Source organism: Pleurodeles waltl, chromosome 1_1 (assembly GCF_031143425.1).
Source record: "Pleurodeles waltl isolate 20211129_DDA chromosome 1_1, aPleWal1.hap1.20221129, whole genome shotgun sequence".
Taxonomy (NCBI): domain Eukaryota; kingdom Metazoa; phylum Chordata; class Amphibia; order Caudata; family Salamandridae; genus Pleurodeles; species Pleurodeles waltl.
Window position 1 is genome coordinate 175,681,501 of NC_090436.1, and position 22,257 is coordinate 175,703,757.

The 22,257-nt window shown below is 40.4% G+C and overlaps 1 protein-coding gene across 2 annotated transcripts in view; it reads left to right on the plus strand.

Annotated features, from left to right (window-relative positions):
- ONECUT2 (one cut homeobox 2) overlaps positions 1 to 22,257 on the plus strand; it is a 72,185-nt gene that overhangs the window by 39,963 nt on the left and 9,965 nt on the right. Inside the window, exon 2 of one of the 2 annotated variants that reach the window (XM_069219999.1) lies at positions 15,977 to 16,006. The exons of the other annotated variant lie outside the window; for it this stretch is intronic. Coding sequence (XP_069076100.1) covers positions 15,977 to 16,006 — 30 coding nt within the window. The remainder of the gene's footprint in view (positions 1 to 15,976; positions 16,007 to 22,257) is intronic. 2 annotated transcript variants of the gene reach the window in all.

Genomic DNA, 22,257 nt, shown 5'->3' on the forward strand with positions numbered 1-22,257 from the left:
CAATCAGTTGTAGCTTCAGTGGTAAAATTCCTAGGTGATCGGTGCCTGCCCTAGTAGTTTTGGCAATTTCAAGCAGGGGATTGAGTGTGTGTTTTCATAGTTACAGACTGAGACATTAGTGCCTTTGACACAGTCGCTTAAATGGGAAATGAACAATTGTAACTCCTTGTTTGTCATTATTCATGCATACGCTCTCAAGCCCACGCAAGCAAGAATACATAGTGGAAAGAAGCCTGTGTCAGCCCAAAGATATAATGTGGCCATGGCATAATGCTCGTTCACCCGACCAATCAGGAAGAGTGGGATGTCCATGACCAAATCTCTTCTGGTTCCAGATGATGAACTTATATGTTGTGCATGGCCTCAGTGCGGTGAGCAGAACTCAATGACATACGCCGGTAACAGAGAGGAGTACAGCATGATATAGATCTGGTAAAATATAATATCACAATTTGAAACCAAAAGCAAGAACTTGCCTGTGCACGAGAAAAAAAAATCACTGAGCGATTGGGATCCGGAGAAGTTGGATAAGTTATCAGTCAACAACCAGACGACTGAGTAAACATGGAGAGTCCAAAGAACAGAGGCTTCGCTTTGTCGCTTTAACAGCAACAGTCACCCTCGTTTGATGAAAATGGCGCTTTTCTCTGAACTTTGATTCTCTTTTGCAGCAAAAAACACCGAGGCACCCTGCCTGTTGGTGGTGGACTCACAATGCAAAGTGCTTCAATCTACTTACGTTGGTCAGTGTTTGTTTCCTTATATCTATTATCTTTCCATAACATTGCTCCACAAATAAACTCATTGCATGGATTACTAATGTGACCCTTTTTCTCTTTCTCCTTTCTATTTTTTATATAATCGCCCACTGTCTTCTTTATTAGTTTCCCAGAATAAACTACAGATCCATGAGTTAGTATCATAACCATTGTTTTTGTGAAAAAATCATTTCCCCCATTTGTAGACTACGTGTCCCACATCTCACCGGGACTCTCGTAGTGAACATCAGCTCATCTCTGGCCATTTGAACCTCTGAGCAGAGGTCTTTGTAGTTGCCACAGTCAGACAAGTTCCAGGTCCTTGCTTGTTGGCTCAAAAACATTAGGAAAAACGAACATGGAAAAGTTTCTACTGCTGCCAGTTTACAATTGACCTTTCAGCTAATATGTTTAGTTCATTAGCAACGAGACTTCTGAGCAGCTGTGTGTTTGAGGAACTCTGTAGTTTTCCACAAGGGTTCAGATTTTTTAATTAGCTTTAAAGGGCCCATCTGGCGAGTGATGTCACAGTACATCTCAAAACCCAAGCAGACAACATAAAAAAAGCAACGTTCTAGAATGCCTATTCTTCGTTATGGTTGGCATGCAGGACTGAACCAATACCAGTTTTTCCTCTACATTGGATGCCCCCTTCAAACAAGTACAGCCTCTTTTGCCCGGTGCTTAATTTGTAAATAAAAAGGTGCCAGTGCCCAAAGCCGTCCTCATAAGCACACGGCTTCTGCAGTTAAATGTGCGAACACGAAATACTGAGGCAGCGTAATCCTGAAGCCATCTCGGGCCTCTTCAATCCATTTAAAGCCACTCCCTGCCCCTTCAGCTCAGTCTTGCAGCTTTCTTCTTTCTCCCATTGTGACACGTTTTTGTTTTTCTCTTCCTCCGTCTTTCCCATATGTGTCTTTTGCTCGCAGTAAATGCTTGAGGCAGAAAAAGAAGTGCCGGCTCTCAAAAATAAGTGCCAGTGCTCCTCACCATAAACAAGAAGCACAAATTAAGCACTGCTTTTACCCCTCCTTCTGTGTTTGTTATCCAAGTCACTGCTTTTGATCTTTGCATATACATGTCCATCTCTCTCTACCTTGCTTGGATGTACTGCTGGCATCATAGCCTCTATAGCGCCCAGTCGGATTCTTTGTCTCCCTCAGTTGTCCACATTTCTTCCTCAGTGAGATTTCTAAGCAGTGTCCAATATATCAATCACCATTTAGTTCATAGTCAATGGTAACTTCTAGTTTAGTAAGAGATTCTGCTATTCCCAGTTGTGGCCTATATACTGGCCCAGGAAGAACTCTCTGTCTCTTTATTCATGTTGTCCCGCTTGTCCATTGATTACAACACACTCTTCATCTCTCTTACAGGGATTGACAGATCCATCACTGTGGCACCTTATTAACCTGTAAATCTTTTCAAGCTAAATATTCAGGTAAAACGTTCATCAAAGCGCTTTCCTAGCAGAGCTAAAAAGATTATCTGAACTGAATGTATTTAGCTAGTGCATTTGAAAATTCGACAGGGTGTGTTGATAGGAGTGGCGCTCACAAATATCCCACTCCAAATTTTAGAAGGAATCAAAAACATATTACACGGTGCACCTGGAAGGAGGACCCACCCCACTCCTCCATACAATTTCATACAAGATAAACACAGTCCAAGACACTCATGTCAAAATAGACGTAATCATTGTCCATATCCCTGTGTTCACCAAAACAGTTGTTATTTATTTGATATGTTCTTCAATTCCAATAAGTCCAGCCAACACGTGTTTCGTCATGCAAACAGTACTCGCTTTTACTTCATCAAGGCTTTTGAGAAAATGTTAGGAATATTATTCCTAAACTATTCTACAACGTCTTCATAATCTTCCAATAGAGTTATTCGAAGCGTTTCTCAAAATAAGTCCCCCAACTTTCAACTCGTTCTGTAATCTGTATTTCAATAAAGTATAATGATGGCCGGCGTCCCAAAAACCCGTGTTCGCGTGCAATCGTCAAGGAAGTTTAGGAATAATATTCCTGCAAAACCAAATATTTTGTTGAAGAGCCTGGCGATTTTTGTTGTAGAGGAGCCATGAATAAGGACAGGCTACTGTATTGTGAAGCCAAACACCAGACAATCCAGCATTCGTAACTGATTGTATTGACTAAGAGGTTGTCGTCCTGCTTTGAACCAAGGCCAAGGCCCAGATTTCCAGAGAAGTGACGCAGCGCAGCAAGTAAAGCTACTGCCTGCCTTGCGCGGACCGGAGAAAGCAGAACAGCGCCATATCTATTAAGATGTGGTGCTGTTCTTCTCTCTCCCTTTACTGGCACACTTTTGGCTGCCTGGCACCAATGCAGACACCTTTGTACATAGTGCATAGGTCTGCATTGTGGGAAGCATATGTTTTGCGCTGCAAGGGGTCCCTTCCAATACAAAAACTATGATTTAAGACCTTTCCCACTTTTAATCCTTTTAATGTGTGCGGTACAATGCAGCACACGTGAAAAGTGGGAAAACAAGGAGAAACGAAAACCTTTCTCCTCCTTATGCGTCCCTGGAGGAGGTGCCGAATGTTGGCGCAAATCCCTGTCTAGAGTTCTTTGTAGATAGGCTGTTGCATCAAATCCCAGCGGTGGTTGCATGAAAATGCTCATGCATCACCCATGGAATGCCAGCTTGACCCAAAGTAACTCGTTGTGAAGCTTTGCATTATTTTGGGTTAAAATCCAACACAAATCGCAATTTGTAGTTGATTATAAATCCCACAGCAACACTTTGCGTCAGGTTTGCTTTAAATAAGCAATGCGAACCCAATTCAAAGTATTTGCAAATCTAGGCCTAACGATTTAGGAAGTCATGCACTTCAGTAGAAGCAGGCGTTCACAAGAGATTTATTCCTTGAATGTAACAGTACTCAGTTTATTTAGAGTAAATCATCCTTCCATGGTGGGTGCTGTGTCACCCCTTGTTTGAGACACACCTGCAGCGCACACATACACACTGAATGCAAAAGTACGAACTTGTAAACTGCTGATCAAACAACTGTGAGTCACAGTCTTTTTGTAGCCATGGAAAGACTTAGCGACCACCAGTGATTGTCGAGCCAGAAAAATGAGTGTGCTGGGTGTTAATACTGCCCCCTGCTGTTACTACCGCAAGCATATGTGAACAAACTGAGGTTCTTCACATGCTGGAATTGGTAGGATTGTCTAGGTGGCAGCGGTGTGGAAGCTGGTGGTGGGGGTGTTAAGCATAATTGTAACTTGTTTTTCATGAAGTAAATCATACTCTATATCTGCCATTTCCAAGCAACATAAAGTGCTACTATTACCAAATGTAATGGTACTCATTTTACCCAACTTGGAAGGATGGATGACTAAGCCGTCAGTGCCAGAGTTCGAACGTGTGACCTTCCTATCACCACATATCTCAATATTATGGACTTATCTTGCTGTCCTCCAGATATTTGAGGACGATGATATTGTTGAATGATGTCTAAATTCATTGAACTTTAGATCACCTATTAATTAGTCCTGAATTTAGTCCCCAGAGCCATCACACGTGCTTTTGCTGGAATTTTCTTTCTACAGTTTAGGATTGAAGTGTTCACATGTATATAACAGTGTGAGAGAAATTATATTTTCTTATCTCCCTGTCGGTTTAGAAGAGCTTGATCCAAGCACAGGTCTAAGGGCTTCCTTTACCTCTTAGGCAATGTGGATGCGGTAGAAGGGCGTACTAGATTTGTGTCAGTCTCAAAGGCTTCACCAAGTGGTCATGCCTCGTTCCAGCATGCTTTATTGCCCTGGTATAATGGAACCATCATTTATTAATCAAGAATTACTGAAAATAGAGTGCTTCTGTTGCCGTATGGAAAAGTGACTGGTGGAGTTCCAGGGTTAATTTCAGCCCCTGTTAAGACCTCATTCTAGGCAGTCATTCTTTGGCTCGCCATGCCACCTCAAATAGGAATCAACCACATGCAAATAAGTAGTAGTCCTGCCAATAGGAACAGTCTAGCCCAATCTGCCATGACAGGTCTCCTTTGAACAGGAACATAGGCAACCCCAGACCACTTTCAAATCTATTTGGGCCTCATCACTTGGGTGCACCTTGATTCCTAAGGCACAGTGAATACGGGACCCAACTCTGGGCATATCCCTTGCACTTAAAGCATCACACCGAGGTGAATAAAAAGTGATGGGTGGAATGCTTGAATTAATCTCAACTGTTAATTACTCTGGGTTGCATTCCAAAAGCCCACCATGCCACCTCAGACATGAACCAGCCATATACAAATCAGTTGTGATCCTGCTCAAATAATTGCCAGAATCACAAGATTCACCAGGCCAGTTTCAAGCAATAGGACTGAAAGTTCACCCTGCTGAAGATGCCCAAATAGTCCAACATTGACCTACCTCTGCCAGCAGACACATTTCTGTAATGATGAAAAAAACATACCACTGGACCATTTTCTAGCCCACAAGTCACATAGGGATTATTTGAAGTAATTCTCGATCCTCGGGCATTTCCACCAGTCTGAGGAAAAATTAGGTCCACCCAAGTGTGCTATTTTTATGTGATGATTACTGCTATACATATTATTATAATAATACACAGATATTCAATGGTGAATCTCTATTTCACCATCCATATCCCTCTTCCAAGGGGGACAACAAACTCAACTTTCTCAGAGACCCCACATAAGCTGCGCTCATTGCCTGCAGCCAGTCTGTACTACATGTTCCCTCACAATGTGAAACACTATCACACTGTTACGCACTCTAATACCCACAATATAAACCGCCTTATTGCCCATGTATATTGTGCACCCTGCTGTAATGTGGCGTCACACTTGAGCATGCTATATCAAGAACCAAAAATAAAATACTAATATCATACTTTTCCATTTGAAGCTGTCAGATACCAGACACTATTCTGTTAGTTCAGTACGTCCCTCACTGCTTCTAAGGCTTATTCATGTAATTATTCAAATATATAAGAATTATCAAACCCCTTCATCAATAAAACATATTTTAATGTTTACAGTTTCCTCAGTCAGTGAGTTCCCAGGCCTTACAATACGACGTTGTTCCTAACATTTAAGGAAATTTATGCTGTAGACAGGGCCAGCCAGGGTGAGTCCCTGAGGGTTGTGCAGTGGTGTTTTAGGGTTTGCTGTTGCAGAGGAATAACACTCCTTAAACACAATGCTTAGCATTTCCTCTCTTTTTACAACATTTGCTCATGAGAGAGTCTTTGCTCTCCATTTCATAAAACATCCTGCAGATCGTGCTTCCTTGGTGTAGTTTGGAGCTGGTATTACACCTTTTCCAGGGTTGTTTCTGGATTGAGTGACACCATATATTTAAGTTTTGCACCACATGCTCTGACAACACTGAAACAATTCAGGATCTTCTGTTTCAAGGAGTTAGTTGGCTGTCTGATTTACATGCACAAAACGCCTGTTTCAGGAGGGCAAAGTCACATGTTGGATCCACAATACACACCTATGTGCTTGTAAAATAACTCACAAAGACTTTTGTGGAAGTAAATTTACCTCAGTGAGCATTCCAATAAGAACACTAACTTGTGCACACCCACAAACTTGCTTCCCAAACTGGTCTTGCAAATAGTATGTGCAAATTGCACACTGACGTTTTGCAACCTGCCTGCATTGTTTAGTGCAACATATATACTAACAGGTAACATAACAAAATATCAATTTGTAGGAAGTCTCAAAACGAACTGCGTAATGCAAATTAACTAAGCAGCTCACTATTCTGGAACCCCTACGACTGGCTAGAAACGCAGAGATGGTTGCTTGCAAGATACAGCAGACCTCTATCCCTTTATTCCCATCCATTCCTAAACGGGAAGCTTTTTTTTTTCTTTAAAGCAGCCTGTATCCATTGAAGGGACTGCTCACGTTGAGACCACCCAGTATGATTCTAGAACAGTGGTTCCCAACCTTATGACTTCTGTGGACCCCCACTTTATCATTACTGGAACCCGGGGACCCCCACTGAATCTTCATTGGAATCCGGGGATCCCCCACTGAGTCATTACTGAAAGCTGGGGACTTATCCTGTTAATATTATCTAATTTTCTAAGCAGTCGCGGGCACCCTGAGGAGGCTTTGCGGGCCCCCAGGGGTTCCTGGACTACGGGTTGGGAACCACTGTTCTAGAAGATGAAGCTGTCTATTTGTGAATCAGTTATCTATCAAGCTCAGGGTCAGTAACTGATCAGTGGTTTTTGACCACAGTTGCAGTCCTAACATGTTGATACATACTTTTGCGACTCCTAAATAGGAGGTGTTATGTCTCTTTCATGCCTCCTCCCATTTGCAATTTGGGAAGTGTTGAAAAAGCCCTTTTGTGACTAAGAGTCAGAAAGACTTTTCCGAATCATTAAAGGGCTTTTATTCATTTTAAAATGCCCTTTTGTGGTTGCAAACCATGTGATTTTGTGGACCTCAGTGTTTACCCTCTCTAAAAGGCCTTGTACATCAGGCCCCTATTTCTGTCAAGAGCAGAAGTAAGTCCTTTTCCAGGATGGGAAGGGACTGGGTACACCACAAAACTGGTTGGGTTGTAGAGGAAGGTGGTTTCTCCACAGGAAGGAAAATGTTCCACGAAACACAAGATTTTCATGTTAACACATATACACGTGTATAAAATGGAATTCTAAAATGTTTTTCAGGAGTACTCCCTGAAGCCTGTAACTGTTGCAGTTTTCCGTGCCTAACCTGGAAAATCTCAGTGAATTCCAGAAATTAGTACATCAACACTTTTGCAACTGTGTAAATGTATTTATTTTTTGTGCATGGCTCCCTGTCTGTGGGTGAATACACCTTTCCTGTCACGTTTGTCAAAAAGCTGGTAGTCTCCAATTTGGTCTGATATTTGTTGCTAATGGCTAACTCATAAAGACCTACCAGTCAAACTGGCTTTTGTTGAGCGAGTTAAAAGTTTGGCTCTCGTAGCAGTACTGCTTTATTCCAAAATATGCATCTGTGAAAGCAAGCACCAGGCTGTGCTTGCCCACTTACACATAAGTGCGAGTTGGTTTGTTCAGACTCAGAATCAACAACTTTTAAAGTCACATGGTTGCCTTCCCTATCAATGAGCTAAGACTAATTGAAATGTAAGGGCACCAACTGACACCTAAATGCAAGGTTTCATTAACTCAACTATTGATCTTACAGCAACCTAGCCTTTCCTAATCTGGAACTGGTTAATTCTCCCTTGAGAAAAATAAGATTTAGACCAAACTAGGCTAGAAAACAAGAGATCGATTCCACACATCTCATCAATAGCTGAAACGGTCAAGGTTTCCCTGAGCCCCTCGGTTTCCGGACCCCAGAGACTCTGTCCTTCAATTGGTTTGGCATTCTATTGGACCGAGGGATTTATCCACAAGCCACAGACATACCCCATGGTAACCTGAGCAATGTTATGTTTCATTAGTCTAGTAACAGGGCACTTGCTTAATCTGGATGCACTTTTGTACACTTCTAGAATTTGACTGTGGATGCCGCTAGTTGTTTTTGGTTGTTTGATGGCAAGACTCAGTTTTTGCATGTTTTAGAAGTTTAGAAGTGTATAGTGTGAATCTAGAATGAGATTGATGCAGGTGAAGATTTTTTGACTTCTTAATTGTAAAAGTAGGTGTGACAAAGACCTTTGCAGGTTTATCTTACGAGGTGGTGGTCGATTGGCCGTGGCTCAGATAGTGTAAGTCAGTTGTATGTTTATGCATCATAGGCTAGGTAGATATTTCTGGCTATGCTCATTGTATCCAGAACAGTACTCCAGTTTCACACTTCAGGTTGGTCCCGTGGATGAAGTTCCAGCTCAGGCACTAATCAGAGGTAAGCTATCCCATCAGCTGTTGTATGCATCTCAGCAGGAGACCTTCACCTGTGCTACTCAGGAAGTCTCTTCTTCTTACGCACAGCACTAGCCAAGACCTTTTGATTGTATTAAAGTTGGATGCATAACACATTTAAAGGGGCTTTCAACCAGTCACCTTCATCCACTGATCTGACATTGTGTAATTCACATTTTTCTTCCACCATCTACAGGACACAGATTGGGCAGTGGGCCAGCCCACGACATCCACTAGCTAAATTAAATTCTCTGTGAGTGGCAGCTTTCTTGTCTTTTACATGCAATCTAGTTTCCTTAAGTACTGGGGACAACCACGGAAATGTGTGATTTTCAAGATCAAACATAAGTTTTGGTTTGAGTCAATGGTCTGTTTTTTAGATTTCTGAGGACCTAGCAGCTTCCCGCCTAATGATAAAGTTTTGAAAAAAGCAGTAGCCAAGCAAAACAACACCAGACCTATTGGATTTGCCAATGCTTGCTTGCTGAGGGTAGGTGACAGCTTGGGCTCCAGTTTACCACAAACAGAGGACTGTGCTACATCCTTCCCAATACTTGATCTTGGCAGTCATATAATAGTAGCCTAAACCACCATTTAATTCAGCCGCGACTGTGGGTTAAGGGACGGAGTGAGTACTTTTCTTTGTTTTTTTTTACTTGCAAAGTTTGCACTCATCTTTGACTCTGGGAGGAGATTTACGGTAAACTGCAGTGCACAGTGAATTACATGTAGACACTGGTACAGAGAGTTTGTGGAACTGACGCGCAGGTCTACACAGCACACAAATGGATTTTTTCTACCTTATTTTTAGGGTATTTTGAAGTGACGTTCCCCTAAATGTGACACAACAATCTTTAATGCTACTTATATCTTTCAATTGTAGTTTGAATAATTATGTGCAACGTGCAGAGTGTTAGAGTAGGAGTATTAGTTGAGTCATGTGCGTTCTCATACTTTTTCGTTGACACCACAACAACCGTTTTTAACCTCCACAGGTGATCCAGTAATCAAATGGCATGAGAGTGGAAAGAGTATTTTCTTAATTATATTGACACCATTGAAGGTGAAGAATTACCACAATTGAAAAAAGGAAGATACATTTAAACACGTTAGGTCACCTAGGGCTCATAGTGTACAATGCCATGGGGAAAAAAAACCTTTTAGCACAAGTGATTCAGATGTTTTTCAACATGCAGTAAAGGGTTTGGATAAATATTATTCAACGTCTGTGTGCATTGCAGGTGATAAACAATTTTTTTTCAGGAGAAAAACAACTTAGAGCCTATGGAAGACTATGTCTCAGCCTTAAAAAGACTTGCTCTTACGAGTAGCTTTGAGACTTTACATGATGAGTTCATTCGCGATCAGCTCATCATGTATGTCAATAATGAGCACATTCAGGAAAGGTTGTGGATATGTGGGGAGGCATCTTTAGCGAATGTGATAGCAGTGCTTAAGAAAGCTGAAATTTCAAATAAATGAGCAAAAGCTGCAGTACAACTTCAAAGGAAGAGTCCAAGGAGGTGGTTTGTAAAGTTAAACAGAAAGTTAAAAGAGACAAACCTAAAGTGCAGATAATACTAAGAAGAGTGTGGATAAGAATAAGGAGAGACAATGCTATAGGTGTGCGAATGAAGACCACTTAGCGTATAGCAAAAAATGTCATGTGGGAGACCAAAAATGTAAGGAGTGTGGCATGAAGGGTCATTTTTCAAGAGTGTGTAGAAAACGAAAAGCAGGTAAGATTGTGGCTAGAGTGCAGGAGGAGTCAAACTCAGATTCTGTCTCGGAAGAGTCTGAATCGTAGTCAAATCACAAAGACTGTGATTGTGTGCTTGGAATGAATGAACATTTTGATGGCAGTGATGTCAATCTCCTTTGTAAACACTCAAGGTCTAAACTAGTTTGCGACATGAAGATTGATGGGGTGGAGATTTCTACTGTGGCGGACTCTGGTTCGCCTTACACAATCGTGGACAAATAGGTGCAGAGGGAGAAATTGCAGAAGTTTCAGGGAAGTCCCTATTAGTACTGGATGTAGCTCCTGAAAGTTTTACGGGAGACCCCATAGCTATGATTAGGTTTAGGGGATTGTCATTTGAGTTTAAAGGAAGAAAGGCAATGTGCAAACTTTATGTAGCAGAAAAGGTTTCTTCTTTCTAGTTAGGGTTGACCAAAGGGCCCTAAACATCATCCTGGACTTTAACATTGATGAACAGGTATTAGTGGTTCGTGAAGAGAAATGTAAGTTTGTTGTAAAAGTGTTAGACTACCTTGGGTATGAGGTCATGTCAGATGGAATCAAGCCAAAAAAAGTCTTCTGAGTGCTGTTAAGAAGGCTCCAGCCCCCCAAAATAAAGATGAACTATGATCTTTCCTTGGGCTGGTAGAATTTTACGCTAATTTTGTAAAAAACGTTTCAGAGAAGACTTATAATTTACTCCAGATTCTAAAAATCAGGGTCACATTTGCATGGTCTGACACTTTACAATGTGATTTCCAACAAATTAATGAGAGCATCTGTATGGCGGGGAGTTTGCAAGGTTTTGATTTAAAGTTAGATTGCATTTTGACTACTGATGCTAGCAACAAAGGGATATGGGGTGTACTGTCTCAGAAGGTTTGCAGAGGGTGTGAGCACACGGTTGGGTTTGCATCAAGGGCCTTATCTCCAGCTGAAGAGCACTAGTCTATAATTTTGTGTGGGGGTACGAAGTGGAAGTGAAGTGGTAATGTTCTCGGAGGGTCTCTTCAATGCCATACCTAGAATTGCGAGAATGTTGATATTACTTTGGAAAAAGTGAACAAATTTGTAGTTGAAGACTGGCCAGAAAAGAAATAGTTAGATGATGGTTGGAGAAACTTTTGTGAAGTTCTTAGTCAACTCACAGTTATGCATGAGAATGTCTTGAGATGAGTGAAAGTTGTTCCACCCAAAGAAATGACAGAGTCCGTCATGATGGGCATTTAGGTATCATCAAAAGTAAGAGGGGGATTAAAGAGAATTATTGATGGCCTGATATTAATCCCGAAGCTGAGCTGATTGTCAAGGATTGTGATTTATGCATGGAAGCTGGTAAATCACACGTGCTGTTAAAACCCAGATTGTATGCTATTCCTTGTCCTGAAATGGCTTTGGAGGTGTTAGGTGTGGATTTCATGGGGCCTATTCAAGGTGAAGATGGTAAATTGGGAATACTTTAGTAGCTATTGATTATTTTTCTAGATGGCCTGAGGTGGCATATGTGAGCAATGCTAGTGGAGAGAATGTGGTCAAGTTCCTAGGTGACATTTTTCAGAGGAAAGGGTTACCTAAGAAAATTATTACGGACAATGGTGTTCAGCTTAGAAGTGAGATGATGGAAGTGTTCCTGTGTCATAATAGAATTGAACAAAAATTCACTTTAGTTTATCAACCCAGCGGCAATGGGGAAGCTGAGAGGTTTAATCATGTGATAAAAGGAACCTTGCAGTTGGCCAATAGCAAAAGATTAAACTGGATGGCTTGTATTAAAAGGACAGTGAGGATGTGTCACACTACACCATCTGTAACTGGGTACAGCCCTTTCACTATTATGAGAGGGAGAGGGCCGTTCATGGAGGGCAACCAAGGATGGATGACTCAATCTCGATTGCAGAAGTGGTCTCCAAAGGTTGTCAGAGAGAATAATGCGAGAGCACAGTGTAAATATAACAACTATACTGATAGAAAGAGGGGCAACAAGGAAGTGGTGGTAAAGGAGGGAGATGTGATGCGTGTGAAGTTGCCATGGAGAGTAAAGGAGGGTGAGAGTACATTTTCTGACCCATTAAAGGTTGCAGAAGAATACTGAAATTGTGCAAACCTGAGTGACGGACGTGTATGGAATTTTAACAGAATTCCAAGGTATACTGGAAGCAAGAAGGATGAAAGTGCAGGGATTAAAGAAGCATGTAGGTATAGTTGGTTGGATGATTGTAAGGAGGTGCGTGAAATAGATGGAAGTTTGGATGTAAAGAGAACGACTGGAGTGAGTAAGAGGAGCAGATATGGATGGCAGTGAGGAAGAGCAAGCTATTGTTAGATTCAAGAGGCAAATCAAATTCCCAATATATTTGAAGGCTTATGCTGAATATTAAGTCAGTGAGAATTGTGCCAATGTATTATGTTCGAACGACATGTTATTAGTTCCCCCCCTTCACCATTAGGTCTTCCCTAATTTTGTGTTTAGCAATGTTAAGTACAGTTTTATCTTATGAGTTATTGTGTATAAAGGGGGAAGATGTGTTGTGTTAAGCTTTAAACCACGCGCTGTAACTAGCATCACCATCCGCAGCGCACTGCTGTGGTTATGATCAGAAAGTTTAGGAATGTTGGGGAGAAATGGGAGTTGGCCAGTTACCGCGGGATTTCCTAGGCCTTTCTTCTTGCTGATGCTGTCTCTGCGGCATCGATAAAACAAAACAAACCGATGCCCATGCAGAGCAGAGACCAGTCCTCGAGCTCCGAAGGTTACATAGTGCAAGCCTCCGCCAGTTGCTGCTAATTGCCTGCTGAATAATGATCCCAAGAAACGTCTCCGGCCTATTTAATTTGCAAGATTTAGGAATGATAACGCTGTAATTCGCCTGATGGGTATCAAATACAAATGCTCTCCGGCCCTCCATAAATACGTGTGCTGTAGCAGACCCTGACAACGTGTTTATTTGCATCTTCATCCAAACAGTTTCGTGTTACATAATGGTCCTGTACGCAGCGGGGTACTTAACCTGATTTCTATTGATCGCAGTGGCTCTCAGTTGTGCATACTTAATTCAGAGAGGTAATCGAATTGATTTCCGAGGCCCGCGTTTCAAGAGACTGCACCAGCGCAGACATCCAAGTGTTGGCGCTAACAGAATTATGTGGACTAGGAGGGAAAGTGCTAGCACTTTGCAGCAGCTGTCAGTAATCACATGCTGTTTCGAGTTTCCACCCGGGGTAGTCTGCCTTCATGCCCTGAGGTCTGCTCGGAGGCAAGCAAACTTGAAATGTACTCGCCAAAAGAAGAACTGGTACATCTTAGCAGTAATCAGCTTCTCCAAATTTATCCAGCCATATGCACTAGTGATGTGCTCCCACTTCTCTTTGTTACATCAAAAGCAAAATCTGTACAGATTCCATCAGTAGTCTACCACAGTTTACTTTATTTGCCCCTTAAAAATACCTGGTGCAAATTTTGCAGATAAACCTGTATACATTCATTAAGCAGATTTTCTCTAATTCTCCCAGAACTTGATGGTCACAATTAAAATAGACAATGTAACTTACTACATATAGGATTAGGCTCTGGTTATGGATCATGGTTTCTATGTGGGTATATTTATATGTATGTAAGTATATGGCACTTCTTTATTGCGAACATAACCAAAAGGCGGTTGAGCAGTGTACATGGTCAAAGACAGTATAAAGTCAACGATTAATAGGAGAGGAATCTGTGTTGTGGGCAGTTAATGCATTGTGATGTAGTTCTTTAAAGAGGTCAGCATTCATCTCTTTCCTACATTGAAGCAGTAATTTGGTGATCCTGGCTGCCAAAGGGATGTTGTTCCAGATACTGGGTGCATAGATAGAAATATATCGTTTTTTGTCTTTTTTTACAGTTCTTAGTCTGCAGTCTGATGGTGTCCTTGCTGCAGGTGTGCCAAGAGCCATCAGAAATGTTGAGCTTGTCTGCAGTATAAGCAGGGGTGCTAGTCATGATGACTTTGTATATGATACAGATGCTTTTGAAGATGTGGGAGCCAGTGGAGTTTCATCAGGATTGGTGGCAGTGGGAGTTTCTATAGATGGTTTCTAGTTATATTCATTGAGGTCTTATGTAGCTTCCTTCAAAGAAGTTAGCACTTATGTTACTGTATGTTATTTTAAAATCATAGTACAGCTATAGGCCAGTCGTGATCTTTACAGGTCTCTCAGCAAATTAGAAGTCCTGTCTTGCTGAGGAAATAGACAGATTTGTAAGGATTTACCAGATGAGTCCAGGCGTTATTCGGATGTAGATGAACCTTACGGTCAGAAATCACAACTATTTGAGGCTTTCTGGCAGAATACAGGTGTTAGGTGGAAAGAGATAAGATGTTGACCTCGCTCAACCACAGCTGGATGCCTGGCCATGGAATTCTTGCAGCACATTACAAAAGAATTTAAAGTGTACCTTTTTGGACAGGAAACTTGCATTGCTGGTATCGCTTAACCAGAGTTGGATGGTTGTGCATGATGGGCCCTCTTCTGATGATTTTTAGTCTAACGGGGGTTCGTTGCAGTAGGAGTTTTTTCACACACTTTCACAGAAACTGAATATGGACCATTCTAGGTGGCCTCCTATGCCATGGCAGTAGGATGGTGAAGCCAGCAGATATATTTTTTCATAAAGACAAACCTTAAAAGCAGATTTATATTTGGGAAATGTCTCTGTTGCAATATGAGTTTTCTCCCAGTGTGTGGAGCATTGATGTTCTTTCCTGCACTGCCAGACATGGTGTCAGAAGCCTCACCGTAATTAAGGCAGGCCTTCCAGCACCATATCAGCGGGCAGAGCAGAGCTGGAGGTGTTGCCGACACCAGACCGTACTGTTACTTCACCATTCGAAACACATTCCTTCCCCTGCTGCCGAGACGGGGCAACAAACAGTGGGGCGAACGAGGCATCCACCAGTTTTTGGCAGGGAATCCCATTATGATACAGCTCCATATTATCACCAAGGTCCTTAAAATCATAAAAGGGTCGCCAGGTCTTTTAAAATTTATTTTGTAAATTTGTCACGTGATATGTCAGGAGCTAGCACAAGAGGACACTTTGGATTTAACAGGTAGGACATAGAAAACTGAACTGTTATCAATTAAACTAATGAATGAAACAAACTTGGCTTGGACTGTGGGGATCCTGGCACTGCTCCCTTTTTAATTTGAACGTATTTCTGAACATTTAATATTTGTATAAAACGTGTCATCCTGATAAACCTCTTGGTTTGTATGAAACCCCTGCCTGAAATTACAGGCCTAATTTTGTAGGAACGAACAGGGCAAAAAGATGTAACATTCTAACACCTGTTTCACCCTTTTTGCCTTTTCCCTATAATCATGTATTAGCTAATTTCTGATAAATAGATGGTTTATGTCACTTGTCCAGTCCTTTTTGATTGTTAATTTGAAGAAAAAAATGGTGTCCATATACAAGACATTTGGCAGCCATTGTCAAAAGCTAATACGTTTAGGACTTACTTGTGTAGAGCAGTGATTTTAAATGCATTTTTTCTTTTCGTATTTATATTTGTTTTTCCCATTTTTTCTTTTTACTCACCAGCGCCAGAATTCTCCAGTATCTTGCAGTCGTGTAAGTGTTTGTTCTTCTAATCTGAACTGTGTAATGCTGTCTTTACTGTATGCGGGGAGTGGGGTGGGTAACCTGTTTCATTTCATTCTTGTCGACCATATTGTTTGTTTCATAACTTGTTTCTAGTCATGCATTGCTGTTATTGTTGTCTTCGAACAAAGAAAGAAGCAGCGATCTGACTTCATTGAACTTGCTGACGCATTGCCTGGGCACCTAAGACAAGAGTATAAAACTCTACTGCAGTCCCTTATATCTGTTAACGTGAGATATCTTAAACTGCTTTACTAACTCTTCTTAAATGGGTGATCAGAATTTTATAATGTTTGTCTTTTGAAATGTGCCAGATGGGTTTCTGTTAATGCATTTCAATGAAGTCCGTCACGTGTTGTTGTGCCTTGCCTCTGTCTTTCGCTCTCTCGCTTCAGTGTTGAACTTCTTTTTTTCGTTATTGCAGAGTTCCTTTTCTCAATCTCCTCTTTCTTTCTCTCTCTCACCATATACATCTGTTTCTATCAGCTGAATCTTGGTATCAGTCAAAAGGTCTAAATTTAATTCCCACTGACAACGCATTTTGTACAAGGTGCATTTTACTTTCTCTCTGTTTCCATTGCACTGCTGTATGGTACTAGGTACAGTGTTTGTATTTTTCCATGTGTAATTTCCCCTACTGTCACATTAGACAATGATCCACACACTGTTTTATGCTGTTGGATTTTAGTTCTCTATTGATATGATCCAGATTATAGTATTTTCTTGTGTCTTAGCCGCTAAAAAGTAACAGAAAATTGTTCACAAGTAGTATCATGAAACATTTATGTTTTCAAGAGGACAATGAACATTAGGTCCCTGGATGATGATAATATTAACTATGGGTTAAACTACCTTTCTCGCTGTACATGAAACTGTACATTTTATTTAAGCTTCTTCACACATTTACTCGTTATCCTTTCATCAAAGTTGAATAAAAGAAATAAAGTGATATGTTTGTAATTCGGAGGAAGTAGTGAATACTTGGAGGGTTATATTCTTGCTGATCCATGAACACATTACATTGTGGATACAGTGCTGTTTTATTTTGTGTGTTAAGGAAACAAAATATTATTTGTTACCTGCAGAAGCAAATTTCTGTGCCACAGTACCTGGCATTTCCTTAGTTTGTCAAAGATTCTCAAGCGGTTAAAGATGTAATAAGCCTCACATATGCGGTCCAAGCTTTGACTTTTTTCTATATGGGTAGAGGAAATGCAGTCTTGGAAGAATGGCACAAATCATCTCTGGTTCTCGTTTAGGCAAATCTTGACTCTGCTTCCCACTTGGCAAGTGGAGCAAGAGTAAATGATTACATTATTACTCTTTTTAGTAAACTCAAAAGCCTTTGCCTTTACGTATGTAATGCCTTCAAACTTTTAAGAATTGTTTTGGAGAATAGATTATGTAAAGAAGTAATAATGTATTTTAAAAGTCAAGTCTCAGACCTTTTTGCATACATGAATAGGCTTCAAGGAGAAGGATTCTTTCCATATGTGTGTATCTGAGACTTAGTAGTAGTTAGTTTAAACAGCATCCGAACAATTAGGATTTTTTATGCTCAGACTAGTCTGTTTCATTGAGAAAATCTTCTTTGCTATTATGGTACACACAAAATATCAGAAAAAGTATCTGGTGCAGCTGGAGAATTGTAATCCACTGCTAACGATATACATTGGGTGTATCGCATGGCATGTTCTGCTGATTACATGCAGAGTTCCATTATTTAAATTTCTGGAGTATTGCGTACTGACATACATTTATGAAAATACATCTGAGTGTGGAGCATGATATGGCATCATACATTCCTACTAGTTTCAAGAGAATAAAGACCATAACGTTTTAGCTGGTCTGCCTAGTAAAAGGTATAAACATCAGGTAGCAGTCAGCTTACTTTTCTTATACTTCTGCAAAATACTTTGAAAGATGAATTTTAATCTGCACTCTTTGGAAAAACATTTGCAGTTATTGATAGGTGAGCATTCAAACACAAACATAAGATTGGGAGGAGTATTCATCTTTATTAAATATAAATTACCCATTAGAAACAATTTGTCTTTTGGTGGTTCTTCTAAGGTTTTTTTAATGTATGTCTCAGAGCTCATGTAAGTGACAGCACTCTCTTGCTGAGACACTTAAAGTTCCTCAGGGAAAGCTACACTTGATTGCAGTACCATACTTTGCAATAAATAGTGCATTATTATTATTGTTATTATTAGTAATACTGTCATTATTATTGTTAGTAGTGGTAATAGTATCGGTAATGGTAGTGGTAGAAGTGGTATTGCGGTATTTATATAACGCAGACTCACCAAATGGGAATGTGAGCACTACACAGAAACCAACAGAATACTCCGACTGGCTAATAGCATACAGCTGTACATTTTGTGGGCATAGTAACACCCAAAACAACACTACAAAAAGAATAGAGTTAAAAAGAGATACAGCAATAGCAAGGAGGGGTCCATTCATTGTTTATAGTTTCAGGTAGTTTGAATTGGTGAGTTTTTAGAGCCTTATGAAAGGCAATGACGTGTGAAAGTATGCACTACAGAATATCTGCTTCTAGTACATATCAATCCCTAACTTTCTGTCAGATTTACTAAACACTGGTCGCAAGATTCTGGTTGTAATTTGCAACTGGTATTTTTGCGAACAGTGTAGCATTTTGCGATGCAAGCTATCTTCTAATAGGTCAGTTTGCAAAATTCTGAATAATGGATCTCAATTCGACCTACCTAATGAATACTAATGAGGTAGAACGGAAATTGCGACCCACTATGACTTGTTGCCATCACAGGGATGGTGCCCTGCAAGGGGCAGCAGACCTATGTGTTTGTGATTGCTTTTAAATTAAGCAATAGACTAAGAGTTCCTTTGGAGACTCCTTCACAGTTATGAATGGTGTACCACTACCTTTCAGTATTCAGTAAAATATTAATGTTTTGGACCAGATTTTGGTTGCAAAATATTATTACATCCTATTCCGAATCCGTATTTGTAAGGGGTGCCCTAAACTTCCTTCTAAATACTGATTTAGTATGCAGTCGCAAACCAAATTGCAATTCGGTAACATATTATGAAACCACAGTTTGGATTTGGTACATAGAAAAAGGCCATTTTGTGCTCACAAATAGTCTGTTTTTTCTAATCGAGCCCTTTGTGACAGGAGAACTCCTAGTACATCTTGCCCAGAATCTATTATTCCTTAACATTTTTTCATGATACGCAACCTGTTTATAATGTAATGATGAAATTCTGTTTTGTAATGTATTCACTTCTCTCAGTACCCTGATGAGAGAGAGAACTGAGAGAGATATTTTTGGATGAACGTGTTTCCATTTTTCTGCTGCATCCATTATCAGGTGATCACAAGATAGTTTGCTGTGCAAAAGAGAACAGCACCATACAAGCTCCACCATGAGCTAACCTCTTCCCTACCTTAAGCTTGAGTAGCTTTTGTTGGAAAAGGAAATTTGAGTATAAATACCCAAATGACCTCATTGCAGCTTCTGTTGCAGTTTTCAGTGCTAAATAGCAAGATGGATGAATGGCTACTAGTGAAGGAAACTAGTCCTAGCTAATAACAACATACCATATTCCTGTCATAATCCACTTGGGTATTAGGGGAATCTTAGAACAAAGAAAGATCAGGGAAGAAAATGCCTACTTCTAAATCCTCATTCCATTACAATCATCATTAGGTTTAACCTAAAAGCCAACGGCTAGGAGTCTTTTATGTTTTTGGTACCGTGATTACAAGTATGATATTACATGATTCAGATTGTATTATTATCAAATTTAATTATTTGATCTGCTATTTCAAAAAAATTAAATGCGTGTATGGCGCCAGTCAGTCATATGCCACCAAAAGTTATTGCAGTTTAGAATTAAAATGTTCCTTTCTTAAATATAACAAGTATCAAAGGTGCAGATTTTAAATAGTTTAAAGGTTAAATCTTTGTTGTGCATCTTTATTTTTTGCACACAAATGCCCAGATTTGTAGTCTGTTTTTGCCGAATTTGCATCACTTTTTTTACGCAAATTTGGGGCAAACCTAACTCTATATTTATACTTTGGCGCTAGACGGGTCTAGCACCAAAGTTTTGGAGTTAGCATCATTTTTTGCTTTCGTGAAACTACCTTGCGTCAATGAGATGCAAGGTAGGCGTTCCTGTGCAAAAAATGACGATCTGGCCTTAGCGCCATATTTATCCCCCGTACTAAAATCACGCTTGGAGGGGGTTAAGGCGGCCTTAAATAATGTTGCATTATTTAACGCCTGGGTCAGGGCAGGCGTTTCGGGACCTATGGGTCTATTACCTTGGTCAGAGATCATGGAATGGCCCACAAGTGCCCCTTCCCTAGCGCCAGGGATACCCCCACCTTACCGCCGGCTACCTTCATTCTATATATATGACGCCCAGACAGCGTCTTGAATTGACGCTAGCCGGCGGCATACTTTTTCACGCAAAACTCCAAATGGTAAGTTAAACTCATAAATTATTTCTGAGCAGCCTAAGTTGAACCTCACTGTGAAAGTTGCTTTATGAGTCACAACATGGGGTGTGTTTTTCGTGAACTTCGCTAACTTTGAAACTTTCTTCTATACACTTCATCTAACAGGACCAACGATAAACAACATTTATACTTTGATATTTCCCCTTCAAGTATTGTTGCTGTAGGTGAACAGATTATTCATTTAACCGAAGTGCCTATTGCAAGGGGGCTTATAAACCTGGAATAAAAATCATCAGATCAGCAAGGATTTCTATTGAAACAGTAATCAGCCTAACACTTCGTGGTCATTAGCACCCAAGATGACTGGTGTCCTCATTGGAGAGCTTGATGAACACAAGTGACACCACTAGTTAGAAGTGATATAGGTTGCACCCCCACACACCCATTGTGTACCTACACATGTCTCCCCTCACAGTACTCAGAGCAAAGACCTGGATGTGGAACTCATTTGCATGGGTCACACCTCAATACAAATAAAGTCTGTCCACCACTGGACTTGTCAGCATTGATGGGTGCTCTGTTTCACCGGAAAAGGCTTCCTGCTAAGTGTACAGGTGGTGCCATACCACAAGGAGGTAATCCCGTACGTGCAGCAAGATTGCAGCCTGATGCTACAGTTTCACCTGGTCCTTTGTTACCCGATTAAATGTCAGTTGTTGCAAAGAATTTCCCATTTCTCATATAAAGTTACTATCATGTGCCAAGCTAAAAAGTTTAGGAAATGCTTTAGATGTCCAAATTAATAATAATAATAATAATAATAACAATTATAATGATAGTAATAATAATAATAATAAATAGTATTATTATAACATTCATATTCATCTTATCTTCCTTTTCTTTTTTACTTTTTCTCATTATTACTAGCAGTCCTACTTCTACTAGTACGAATATTATTACAACTAATAAAAATAGCAATAACTTTTTTACATATGTTTTTATATAGCGGTTCACACAACACATCTACCCATTCTATGGAATGTAACAATGCTTAATTTACAAAACTGAGAAGGCTTAGTCTGCCTTAACAGGGAACTTCAGCACCCTCAGATCACCACATTTGTCCGTAGCAAAGTCATTCTGTATTGTCTTCCTGTTTTTTTTTTGGGGGAGGGGGGGGGGGGGGTTGGTAATGTTGCCTGAGCCTCAAACAATACAGATTTATAAGGCTCTTCTTTGGGCACCGAAATACTGCTGCTGGACCACTAGTAACCTGCTTTCATTGTCCCTTCTGCTGGAGGAGACTAGTGAGGCCATAGAGGTTAGCCGAGTGAGCAGGGTAATCTGCGTTGTACTCACTTTCAAATACACCTTGACAGAGATTTTGGATTGGCAGCAACTTCGATAGTAATGGCCATTTGTGAATTATGCATGCTATTGCATCTTTGCTTTGAATTAGGTGACACTAAGTAAAAGATCAGCAGTTTTGTAATTCATTAGTAGTAATGTACGAAGATTGTCTGTAATGTTATTATGAATCCTACAACCACATTTCTTCAGCCACAAAGTGAGGCACAGTAGTCCTTTACTTTCTTGAGGTTCCCTTTAAAAGACATTGGATCGGTTTAACCGGGCTAGTGTATTCCTACAAGAGAGTGCATCGTGCCTATCATCAATTGTGAAGTTTTGTAACTGGTATTTTTTGAGTGTTACTTGTTTTGTATAGTAATGATGTGAGTTGTCTAATAATGATGCCTAGTGG